Source organism: Capra hircus, chromosome 4 (genome assembly GCF_001704415.2).
Source record: "Capra hircus breed San Clemente chromosome 4, ASM170441v1, whole genome shotgun sequence".
NCBI classification, from domain to species: Eukaryota; Metazoa; Chordata; class Mammalia; order Artiodactyla; family Bovidae; genus Capra; species Capra hircus.
The window spans coordinates 80,243,917-80,257,814 of NC_030811.1; the positions used below are offsets into that span (position 1 = coordinate 80,243,917).

Here is a 13,898-nt window from a genome sequence, read left to right on the forward strand (position 1 = left end):
ACTAACATTGTGAAGCAACTATACTAAAAAAAAAAACAAAAAACAACACTTGGAAATCAAGGATCATTGTAAACCTGAACTAGATAGGTTGAACATTGTCCAAAGGAAGAAAACTGTTCACAGAGAAACAATGTGTATAAGGATTATGATACTTTCAAAATAATCAAGATCTTTTTTAAATATGAAATTTTACATTACCACTTTGTTATAGAAAGCATTGTACTAGATTTAACAAAATAATTCATAATTTAGTTTAAAATGCTTCATTTACTCATTCATTTACCTAACAAAAACTTAACAAGCATCTACTATGTGCCCAACACTGACAAAACACTGGGGACAGAGTAAACAAAACAGTCAAAAATTCTTACCTGTAGGTAATTTATAAACCAAAGATAGAGAATGGAAATACAGAATATAAAAAGAATCGACACGCAAAATATTGAGTACGCTAGATGGTATTCAGTGCTTTGGAGAAAATTTAAGCAGGGAATGGGGGCAGTGGGTTCAATTAGAAATATAATGGTCAGTGTAGCTTCACTGAGAGGGAGCATTTTGTTTGTATATTTATCTTTTTACTTAAATAAAGTTAGTAAAAGCTACTACTAAAATTCAAAGAAAAAATGATCACATTGTTGATTGTATTGGATGGTGGATTAATTATTAAGCTGTTTTCCAAAATTATACCAAAGAAAATGCAAGCTCAACATTTTTTGAGTATGGAATAAAAGGATCAAAACATTGTTTTAAGAAGATTGGACCTTATCTTGTTCTTTAAGAAGACTGAGAATGGTGGTTTTAAAAACAGACACTGAATTCAAGAAAATAAATTTGTTTTCAACTCAGTAGTCCAGGAATTAGGGAATAATAATCTGACATGCTAGGATCTCTTGGTTAGGGTAAAGATATGAGAAGATCTGTAAAGTGAAAATAGATAGAGCCTGACAATAACTAATTAGATATAGTTCAAGAAGATGAAGAAAATAAAGTTGATTCTGAAGTTTTCTCTTTAAAGAAAAACTATTTCATTTTTGTTATACTGAGCTTAATGTATTGCAAGAAATCTCTGAGGTAATGGGAAATCATAGCGCTTCAAAAGAATCACAGTGCTCTAGCCTAGAAAGGTCCTACAACCCAATACTCTTTATGGATCGACTCCGAAGATGAGGAAAATATGGCTTTTCCAAGATCACACACAGACAGTGACAAAAGCAAAATTCAGTCATGTCTGCTTTCCAAGAGGGTATTGTTTATATAATGTTGTTCAGTTGCTAAGTCACATTTGACTCTTTGCAACCCCATGAACTCCAGCACAAAAGGCTTCCCTGTCCTTCACTATCTCACTGAGTTTGTTGAAACTCATGTCCACTGAGTTGGTAATGCCATCCAACCATCTCATTCTCTGCACCCCCTTCTCCTTTTGCCCTCAATCTTTTCCAGCATCAGGGTCTTTTCCAATGAATTGTCTCTGCATCAGATGGCTAAAACATCGGAGCTTCAGCTTCAGCATCAGTCCTTCCAATGAACAATCAGGGTTGATTTCCTTTAGAATTGGCTTGTTTGATCTCTGTGCTATACAAGCAACTCTCAAGAATCTTCTCCAGCCTGACAATTAGAAAGCATCAATTCTCTGGTGCTCAGTCTTCTTTATGGTCCAGCTCTCACATCTGCACATGACTACTGGGAGAACCATAGCTTTGACTATAAGGAACTTTGTCAGCAAAGTGATGTCTCTGCTTTTTAATAAGCTGTCCAGGTTTGTCAAAGCTTTTCTTCCAATAAGCAAGTGTCTTTTAACTTCATGGCTGTAGTCACAGTCTGCAGTGATTTTGGAGCTCAAGAAAATATAGTCTGTCACTATTTCACCATGAAGTGATGGGACCAGATGCCTCGATATTCGTTATTTTGAATGTTAAGTTTTAAGCCAGATTTTTCACTCTCTTTCACCCTCATCAACAGGCTCCTTAGTTTCTCTTCACTCTCTGCCATTAGAGTGGTATCTTCTGCATACCTGAAGTTGTTGATGTTTCTCCCAGCAAACTGGATTCCAGTTTTTAAGTCATCCAGCCCAGCATTTTTCATGATTCACTCTGCAAAGAAGCTAAATAAGCAGAGTGACAATATACAGGTTAGATGTACTCCTTTCCCAATTTTGAACCAGTTGCTTGTTCCATGTCAGGTTCTAATTGTTGCTTCTTGACCTGCACACAGGTTTCTCAGGAGGCAGGTAAGGTGGTTGGGGATTCCCATCTCTTTAAGAATTTTCCAGTTTCTTGTGATCTACACTTATGTATGAACGTGAGAATTGCATTATAAAGAAAGCTGAGTGACAAAGAATTGATGCTTTTGAACTGTGGTGTTGGAGAAGACTCTTGAGAGTCCCTTGGACTGCAAGGAGATCGAACCAGTCAATCCTAAAGGAAATCAGTCCTGAATATTCATTGGAAGGACTAATGCTGATGCTGAAACTCCAATACTTTGGCCACCTGATGCAAAGAACTGACTCATTGGAAGAGACCCTGATGCTGGGAAAGATTGAAGGCGGGAGGAGAAGGGGACGACAGAGGATGAGATGGTTAGATGGCATCACTGACACGATGGAGATGAATTTGTGTAAGCTCCAGGAGTTGGCGATGGACAGGGAAGCCTGGTGTTCTACAGTCCATGGGGTGGCAAAGAGTTAGACATGACTGATCGACTGACCTGATCTGATCTGACAGTCAGAGGCTTTAGTGTAGTCAATGAAGGAGAAGTAGATGTCTTTTTGGAATGCCCTTACTTTTTTTATGATTCAGCAGATGTTCACAATTTGCTCTCAGGTTCCTCTGCCTTTTCTAAATCCAGTTTGTGTATCTGGAACTTCTCGGTTCACATACTGTTGAAGCCTAGCTTGAAGGATTTCGAGCATTATTTTGCTAGCATGTGAAATGAGCACAACTATATGGTAGTCTGAACGATCTTTGGCATTGCCTTTCTTTGGGATTGGAATGAAAACCAACCTTCTCCAGTCCTGTGGCCACTGCTGAGTTTTCCAAATTTGCTGGCATATTGAGTGCAGCAGTACTTTTACAACCTCACCTTTTAGAATTTTAAATAGCTTAGCTGGAACTCCATCGCCTCCATTAGCTTGGGGCATAGTGATGCTTCCTAAGGCCTACTTGACTTTGTACTCCAGGAGGTTTGGCTCTAGGTGAGTGATCACACCACTGTGGTTATCTGGGTCAATAAGATCTCTTCTGTGTATTTCTTCTATGTATTCTTGCCACCTCTTCTTAATATCTTCGGCATCTTCATAACATTTATCTCCTTTATTGCACCCATCATTGCATGGAATGTTCCCTTAGTATCTCTAATTATCTTGAAGAGATCTCTAGTCTTTGCCATTCTATTGTTTTCCTCTATTTCTCTGCATTGGTCACTTAAGAAGGCTCTCTTATCTCTCCCTGCTGTTCTCTGGAGCCCTGCACTCAGTTGGGCATATCTTTGCTTTCCTCTTTTGCCTTTAGCGTCTCTTCTTTTCTCAGCTATTTACAAGGCCTACTCAGACAACCAATTTTCCACCAATTTTCCTTCTTGCATTTCTCTTTCTTGGGAATGGTTTTGGTCATCATCTACTATATAATATTACAAACCTCTGTCCACAGTTCTTCAGGCACTCTATCCAATCTAAACCCTTGGATCTGTTTGTTCCTTCCACTGTATAATCATAAGGGATTTGATTCAGGTCATACCTGAATGGTCTAGTGGTTTTCCCTACTTTCTTCTACTTAAGGCTGAATTTTCCAGTAAGGTATTCATGATCAGAGCCAGTCAGCCTCTGGTCTAATTTTTGCTGACTGTACAGAGCTTCTCCATCTTTGGCTGCAAAGAATATAATCAATCTGATTTCACTGTTGACCCATCTGGTGACATCCACATATACAGTAGTCTCTTGCATTGCTGAAAGAGGTTGTTTGCTATGACCAGTGTGTTCTCTTGGCAAAACTCTGTTAACCTTTGCCCTGCTTCATTTTGTCCTCCAAGGCCAAACTTGCCTGTTACTCCAGGTATCTTTGACATCCTACTTTTGAATTCTAATCCCCTATGATGAAAAGGACATCTTTTTTTGGTGTTAGTTTTAGTAGGTTTTGTACATCTTCATAAAACTGTTTAGCTTCAGCTTCTTCAGCATTAGTGGTTGGGGCATAGACCTGGATTACTCTTTAAACAAATAATGATAAACTTGCTGGAAAAAATAAAATTTAGTAACCCTGTATGTGTAGCCAGAGTCATATACTGATTTGACGGTAATAGTGATAGTTGTCACTGCAGGAATTGAGGAGATTGCGTAGGTATCACTTGTTATCCACTGACTTCTTTCTCCATTGCACAGCCTCCTTGGGCTCATACAGTACAGTCTAAATCTTGTCATCACCAGGAACATATGTGGTAGACCCAAATAGTCACTAATTCAAGCATCCTGCAACAATTCTTCAAACTCACTCCTAAGAACTCTACTTTTTACAATTCATCTTTGTTTTCCCTTCTTGCTTTCTCATAACCAGTTTATGGTCCATGTTTTATAATCTTATTTTTTTTTTTTTTGGCAAAAGTGTTAATTTCCTTCTTTCTGTGATTTTTCATTGCACCCACAACCTGTAAACACATGTCTATCTACTTTCTTCATACTTGCCTCCAAACATCTAAGCGTTTTGCCAAAGGTGATCCAACAAGGTACATTCAACATAGTACAGATTTGTGATCATCAACTTAAAATGAATCCGCTATACCTCTTGCATCTTCCAAAGGTGCTATGCCAACTGGTTCTTCCATTAATCACTTCAAACCAATGCCACTATTGTCAAATCTCCTAATTTATTCTCAGCTCGTATGATTGACATGTTGTTGAGAAAGTGAAGTCCTTAAATGAGACATCTTGAGTTCATCACTACCAAATACATACACTACTAAAAACTATAAACTAACACATCCACTAATACATGAGAGGAAACATTTCTCTTACTGCAAGGCCAATCCTTTCACCAATGTTTCAGATCCTCTTAGTCTTCTTAGGCACACTTAGGTATACTTTCCATTGTCCTCAGTAGTTCTTTAATTTTATTAACTGGATCCTTTACAATATCATTTCAACAACTCCTGCAGTTCTTAAACATTGCTCTCCTTGAGAATTACATTTCTTAGAGACTCACATACACTTGTCATCATTTCTGACTTCTTACTTTCTTCTCAATCCATTTCAGTTGGGCAACCTCAGTTGCTCTATTGAAAATAATTTTGACAAGACCCCTGACGCCTATCATGTATACAATTCAGCACTTATATTTTTAGACTTCTTTCTTGGATCTCAATGGTATTTGGGATTGTTGCTCACTTGTGTCTTTTTATAATGACTTGTCTTTATTCTCAGCATCAACACATGCTTGGTTTTTTCCCTCTCCTGCTCTAGTTTCTTAGTCTTTCCTTTTCCTCCATATGGCTATTTAAATTTAGAAGATCCTCAAGTCTCAATCACAGTCACTCTTCTCTTTTCAAGCCGTATTCTTCCTACACGATTAACTTACACTTTGTTTGGGCTTCAGTTACTCCTGTAAGATAATTACTCAAATATTTATATAGCCAATTTTATACTCAGCTGCCTACTTGATATTTTTACTTGTATCTTTCAATAGCATCTCAGACTCAAAAGAATCATATCCAGGCTAACAAACAAAATGAACAACAGAAGAGTCAATGTAACACAAAATAAAAGTGACAGAGCAAATCTGTTCATGACACTTCCTGCTTAAGATGGTTTCAGTTGCTTCTCCTTTCACACAAGACAAAGATCAGTACCCAAAAGGTAGCTTACAAGTTCTGACATGATTTTTTTTTCTGCCATTAAATGAATACATCTTTGTAGACTGGATCGACAAGAGGAAAAAATAGGACCAGAAAGACAATACATGGTGAAAGATCAGGAAAAAAAGGCATAGCAAAATATCCCATGGCCAAAGATGTCAATAAAGATGCTGAAAAATAGAGGGCATTACATGTTGTAGCTTGGCCTAGGAGAAAACATGCTGATTAGGGGAGTCAATACGATCACTGAGAGTGCTGGTTTTTAGGAAAGAGTTTTAATTAGTAGGTGAAAATTAAATTCAGATTAGGAAGGTTTAATGCAAGATAGGGAAAATAGGAATATAAAAGCTGAAAAATAGTTTACTAGTCCAAGAAGTTTTGTGATAAAGTAAAAGGGAGTGAAAGGAGAGGGTTGGAAAAAAGTCACAGGAAGGGAAACCTACTGTTACAGAAGAAAAACAGAGTAAATGCAGGGGAGAGGAAAGAAGATGTAAAACAGTGATGAAGGCTAAAGATGAAATAACTTTATTGGTAAGAAAAATGCACAGCTTTTCTTCTGACATGAGAAAAACTACAATAAGATGAATAAAAAGAAAAGTTTGGTGATTAATTTGCTTTAAAAAGCACAAGGAATAAATTGAATGCCTGTGATATTCTTGATCAGTCAAAGTCAAAGTTATCTGATTGATGAGTTGTAGCATCAGGAGCTTAAACAGTATTCACTTATGGGAACTGATGCTATAGATGCATCTGATAAAAGCAATCAGAGATGAGATGTAACATTCTAAGATTGCACAGCAAAATTAACCAATAATTGTTTCTTATTAATGTTTTATTCATTATTTAAAGTCATCATTTACTTGTGTCGCTTTATTTTTGTTTTCTTCCAGGACCAGAAGACAGGGGATAAAAGAGAAGAACCATGTTAGGAATCTATGCAGCAAGAACTGTAGACTCTTTGAGAAGCATCACTAAAGGCTCTAGGAAAGCACTGACTCAGTTTCACAATATAATGGAAGGGCCAGAGAGTCCAATAAAAGTATGTGATGTTCCAAACATCAAGCAGGGTTATATAATATACTTTGAGAACCAACAAATTGCTATTAGACAGACAGGTAAAAAGGTAGTGGACGGTGTCTCAGAAATAAAATGTAATACTTAATGAATGTGCCACCCTAACCTTCGTTTTCAAAGTTGTTTCAAGTACAAGAAACATGCCCTATCTTAGTACAAACAGGATGTTAGCAGTAAGTACCGCCTCTGATTACTACAAAATACAGTGTTGGTGATGAATAAATAGAACTCTCTCAAAATACAATGTTCTGCATCATGGCCTTTTAGTTTAAACTAAATAAAATAAATACATTAGGTGTTTGATAAAACTGTGCATTTTGTATTTGTATTATTAATTACATATTATAGATATGTAAATATGATGTGGAAAAACACTGATTTAAGTTGACTATTAAGTAAAGCATATAAAGCTTAAAATTTTATAACCCTTTTCACACTTAAATATGCTCTTAAGATATTTAAAGGGATTAACTAAGGGAAATGCTTCCCCTTTGAAACATATCTTTTGAAGTGAGACTGAAGTAGTTCTTATTTAGTAAAGTGATTAAAATTTATTTCATGCTGGTTTTCCAAAGGAGATTACTTTTTGGACCAACTTTCCAATTAAGGCTTGAAGTGTATGTTGGGCAATTTGTACATGGGAAAATGATTTTACTTAAAAATCGGTGCTCTGAAAAGTGCTATGCTCTCACTGGCCTGTACAGTGACTGCACGCCCTTCTCAGTGGAGTGTCTGACAGACTGCAGATGTCTGGGGAAGTAGTTAATTTAATCAATTGATCACAGACCTGTGGTTCTAACGACAAGCTCAATGCAGACAACTGTACTCTTCTAAGAAGCATACCTTTGCTTTTCTTTAAGAATTTTAACATTTCATATCATCTTGAACCACTTGTAAACATCCCACTTTGGAATCAAATATTATCAATACCTCACACTTTAAGTAATTATGAAATCACACCATCTCCTTTCTTTATTTTCTGCAGCTTGTACATTTAGTTGAAGGAAAAAAGGCTACATTTTAAGTAACCTTGCAAATAGGAACCAAGCATATTTTGTGTTTCAAGGGCTTGAAACTTTTTATGGCCACTAATTATATTTCCAAGTTTTTACTGTTTTAAGAAATCTTTGACACTGACATCAAAATAAGAATAAATTATTGTTGCACTTACCTCTGATCTCCTCCCTCTGTTCAAATAAGCACAGACTGGGCTGAAAGCACCGCTCCCACAAACATACAAATGCGTGCGGTTGAAAGCCTGAATTACACGGACAAAGTTCCCGCAGCCATGCTAAAAGAAAAGGAAAACTGAGTAGTTAGTAAGCCGATGACTTTCACTGCTGTTTCTAAGTATTACTGTGATACTCTGCTGTACGTTTTTCTTTACGCCCTAACTTTTTAATTAGGAGATAACAAGAGAACATGGTTTATTCCATGGTGTATTTTAGGAGGAAGGTTGTCTAACAGATAATGAGTAAAATGATATGTCTCTTTCATATTTCAGTATTTTTTATATTGGGTATGTTTTTATGTTCTGAAATTTTATTAACTTACTCTTTATCTAAGAAAGCTTAGAAATTGAGAAGTATACCAAACCGTTTCTCAATTTTTCCTCAAAACGTTACACATACACACACACACACACACACACACTCACCCATGTTATATAAAACATGTTGTGAATTAATTGTGCTTATAGAAGGTCCATGTGTTATCACTAGTTACAGTGGCAAACAGTATTAGCCTTCATAATGGGGTGACTAAGACAAATGCTACACAAATGCCAGCATCGTCGCTTTCTATGAAAAACAACGGAATCATGACCTCTCTGCTCTTGGTTCCCTAAAATACTTTCCTCTTTCCCAAAACTCCTTTCTCACCTGCTCCCAGTCCAAAGGCTGTCATTTATTCACTCAATGAAATGCAAAATGATTATGGTGATTGTAAGCTCATTATGACCTTGCAGAAATACATAACTATGGTCAGCACCAAATGCAGAGCTCAGTGACTGAATTAACCACTGCATGTTCTATACTTACAGGGTCACTATCCTTTGCTGAGTACACATTAATCAAGCCTGAGGCTGAATAGTCTTCCCTTCACAAAGTCATTGTTCTAGCAATGTTTAATAATATTACACACTAGAGACAAACATTTTTAGTAAAGAAATATGTCAGACTCAGTGGTTTTCCGATAGGTGTTCATACAGTGTATTTTTTTCTCTTTTAGTTACCACATACTTTACTAATATTTTATAATGCACATTTATTATATTATTAAAAAGTTTTTTTAAAATTGCCAAAATTTAAAGTCAATATTATTTTATATTTTCTCATCATCTTCTCCTTTTATCCTCATTATTACTTGCCAGCAAATATATGCTTATTTTCATATGTAGTAATTGTATACATATATATGATTCTGTTATGGATTTTTATTGTTAAATAATCAGTCACCAACTCTGCTGTTATATAAATTTAACCTTACAGAGCAGACTATATTCTTTATTTTTATTTTAAGACAATAAGAATTTTTGTTATATATATAGTGTCATTGTATCTTGACACCTGTTTATAGAGGTGCCTAGAAACTGACTACATACTGCAGCTGAAATGTGTTTCTCTGGAGAAAAATCATAGATGAAGTATGGTGTATATACGGTATGTCTATGTTTAAAGGTAAATGTGAGCAATGAGACTTGTGTTTATTTTTTTTCATATCCAAGTTCAGTCATTCTGGGATTCTGTACATAATATTTTCCTGCAAAACATGAATTTGATTCAATTCTATTAATAAGAGGTTTGTCTGTTTCATCTTGAGGTTTGCAGATTTTTCCATTATGAATTATTAGTAGTGGGATAAAGGAAGAAGTCACTAATATCTCTTTTACACCTCAAATACAGATTATACTTGTTTCATGTATATGTTTATGTCTACATATATGTTACATATATGTCTTTATTATGGCTACTATTTTTGAAAATTTATTATGCGTTAGACACGAGAACAATCATTTTATATATTTAACCTCTTTTACTTTCCAGGAAGATTGATTTTTTAACCTTTAGAGATCACATTTATTGAGCAAACTATGTATATTCACTAGGGTTTTCAACTTGGGTTTTAGAAGCACAAATTTAGATCTTGTTTAGTTAACTTGCCTAAGGTCATATAGCTAGAAATAGGTAAAGCAGATTTTCAAACACAGATGTGTTTAACATTGAATCTTGTACTTTTAGCCACTTTATAATTTGCCATTTGGTAAGAACCCCACAGTTGTTAGATAGAAGTTTTTATAACAGTTACTAATATTTACAGAGCTCTTAATCTTTTTTTTTTTTAATTTTTATTTTTACTTTATTTTACTTTACAATACTATATTGGTTTTGCCATACATTGACATGAATCCACCACGGGTGTACATGTGATCCCAAACATGAACCCCCCTCCCACCTCCCTCTCCAATCTCTTGATGTTTTTAATCTTCCCAGCAATGTTCCAATTAAAATATTTAGTCCCATTTTAGTGATGAGGAAATTGAGTCCACCAAAAGGTTAAATGAAGTGCTCTAGGTTTAATAAGTAACTCAGGTATGAATTTGAATATGTCTTAAATATGGTTGTCTATACCATGAAGGCTTCCCTGGTGGCTCATATGGTAAAGAATCTTCCTGCAGTACAGAAGACCCAGGTTTGATCGCTACGTCAGAAAGATACCCTGGAGAATGAAATGGCTACCCACTCCATTATCCTTGCTTGGAGAATTCCATGGACAGAGGAGCCTGGCGGGCTACAGTGTATGGGGTCCAGACACGACTGAGTGACTAGACTTCAACCATGAAGGCAAATTTGTATACTATCTGATGATGTTTTACTGTGCTCTTCCAAACCCTCTTCAAAGGGAAAAACATAAAAGGAAAAATAAATCAGTCACTTTAATTATTGAAAATCATTTTCTAGGTCTTTTCCGTTTCCATTGTATTTAGTTTCTACCCACATTATTTCTGAACTAGACCACTGCAGTCGTGTCAGTTCCATCCAGAAAATATTTGTTTACTGAACTCATTCTGTGCAAGCATTGTATATGGTGCTGCTGCTAAGTCACTTGAGTCGTGTCCGACTCTGTGCGACTCCATAGATGGCAGCCCACCAGGCTTCCTCGTCCCTGGGATTCTCCAGGCAAGAACACTGGAGTGGGTTGCCATTTTCTTCTCCAAGGCATGAAAGTGAAAAGTGAAAGTGAAGTCACTCAGTTGGGTCCAACTCTTCACGACCCCATGGACTGCAGCCTACCAGGCTCCTCCGTCCATGGAGTTTTCCAGGCAAGAGTACTGAAGTGGGGTGCCACCGCCATCTCCAGTATATGGTGCTAGCAACACTGAAATAAACAGATTCAATTCCCATTTTCAGGGCAAGGAGAGCATATACATCAGGCTGTAGCAGATATTATAAGGTTATTTTTTCAAAATGTGCTATACAAGGAGAGAAGAGAAAATGAGTAATACTGAACTGGGTATAAAGGTTTGAGAGTGAATGTCATCTGAGCTGTAATTTGCAGAATAAGCTACAGATTTTCACAGGCAAAAGCAGAAGAAAGCGACATTCCAACAGAAAACAGCATGAACAAAAAAAAAACTGAAGGCATGGCAATGCAGGCTTTAGTTGAATAGTGCCTAGAGGGTAGAGAGGATTGCTATGTGATGAAACTAGAGGGGCAATTAGAACTGGACTATCACCATGTTGCAGGATGATGGGCAGCAGAGTATGAATTCTCAGAGCCAGATGACTTGGGTGCAAACTCTGATTTTATCTTTTACGAGCTGTTTGAGCTTGAGATATGTACTTGCCTCTCTGTGCTTCAATCTTCCCTGTAAATGGTGAGGATAGTATTTGCTGAAAGCAAGCATCCCACTAAAGCACTTGGAACAGTGTGTGGCACATAATAAATATACCCAATGTTAGGTATCAGATGTTTTCATATATATTTTCACTTCCAACTGTCAGTACAAACCCTGTGTAGTGGACAGAAACTGTCCTGCATAAAGTTTAGTACAGGTCCTGACCACAACAGACATCCATAAAAGGTTAGTGACATGAGACATTAGGAAAATTCAGTACTGTGGATGCTTTCTTTTTATTGCTTAATTCTCTTTCAAAACTATTTCAAGGTATAAAGCTAAAAGAAAAATGAAGCTTCTAACATTATTGAGAATATAATTCCATTTAATGTATATATATACATACACACACACACACACACACACGACCTATACTAAAATGCTGGAAGACTATATCTCAAATTTTTAAGTTACTAACTTTGGGTAGTATAATTTATTTTATTTATTTAACAGTGTGTGCTAACTATGTGCTATGTACTGTTCTAAGCTCTCTGCAAATGTTAATTCACTAATCCCCTTAGTAACTCAATAAGGTAGGTTTTATGTATGTATCCATTATACAGATAAGAAAAGTGAGGCACGGAGAGGTAATGACACTGTTTTTTGTTGCTCTCTATGAGGTCTTCTGTGCCGTCAAAGATTTTTGTGTTGAACAGGTATTAGTTGTATAATTTCAAAATAAATGTTTTTAAAAAATATGTCTTGGAGCTCAGATTAATAGGGCTTTAAAAATATGACTCTTCATGGTCCATACTACATTTTTTCCTCTTGGTCTGGGGAATGTATCAAGGTATTTTGATATATTTATTGCTAAAGAAAATACATTTTCAAGTAGTTTAGGGTCCTCTGGTCATAGAAACATGGAAATTGATATTCTACAATTAATAAATCAAGTTTGACATTGTGCATATGTAATGTATATAGGTCTAAATATATGCAACCCTGCTTAATTTTTTTAATGATCTCTTACAGTATTTACTTAGCACATTCATTATATCCTATCTCACTGGATATGTTTGACAGCATGTGCTATTGTTTAGGACTCAATTATTTATAGTATTAGTAAAATATCAACATTTGGAAATAAATGGAACATGTAGGAATGTAAATAAATAGGGGCAGAAAGGGAAATTGGGAGGTAAGTTATACTCTCTTTAGCTGAGGTAGAAAATAAGCTATATTGCTACCATGATATTTTATTTATAAACATTAGTTTATTATATAGTATTATTGTGATATTACCTTGGGCCAAATTTCAAATTATATTGAATTCTTTTCTAATGAATGAGCATTATTTTTATAATTTTAATTAAAATTTCATACATGTCAAAAATATGAAGAAGTAAAGGATGTTGGTATGCTTTTTGATTGCTATAGAAGTAGGAAACCTGTTACTAGATTATGCTTTTATTAGTAGACAACTAATATTTTAAAGTAAAACATTAATTTAACCACCATATATCTTTAAAATTATACATAATGAATTTACAAATTTAGTAAGCTAAAGGCATTAATAACTCATTATCCAGTATGTCCTACTCCCAACATGAGACAAAGACTTGGAATAGATTCCCATGCTTACTGCTTCCCTTTCTGTTCTTTTCAGATCTTGTTTAAATTTTATGAAGTGCCTAGATACAGATTTGGGCACTAGAGATAATGACACTTACTACCTGGCATTTCCAACCACTAAAAAGGCAGTGAAATAAGTTCCAGAGGGTTTCAAGTGCACACACAGGGAAGGGCAGCTAGCCTAGTTCTCAGTGGCAACAGAAGATTCTCCAGAGAAGTGACATCTGAACTGTCATCTGAAAGGGTGTGCAGATGATTCCAAGGCGAAAAAGATGGGAAGGTAATTGTTCCTTGGAAGAAAAGCTATGACAAACCTAGACAGCATATTAAAAAGCTGACTAAGGTACATATAGTCAAAGCCATGGTTTTTGCAGTAGTCAAGTTTGGATGTGAGAGTTGGACTATAAAGAAGGCTAAGAGCTGTAGAATTGATGCTTTTGAACTTTGGTGCTGAATAAGACACTTGAGAGACCCCTGGACTGCAAGGAGATCAAAACAGTCAATCCTAAAGGAATCC

At 35.9% G+C, this 13,898-nt stretch overlaps 1 protein-coding gene across 1 annotated transcript in view; it reads right to left on the bottom strand.

Moving 5' to 3' along the window:
• SEMA3C (semaphorin 3C) overlaps positions 1-13,898 on the bottom strand; it is a 207,342-nt gene that overhangs the window by 71,942 nt on the left and 121,502 nt on the right. The window contains exon 5 of the mRNA XM_005679082.3: positions 8,084-8,203. Coding sequence (XP_005679139.1) covers positions 8,084-8,203 — 120 coding nt within the window. The remainder of the gene's footprint in view (positions 1-8,083; positions 8,204-13,898) is intronic.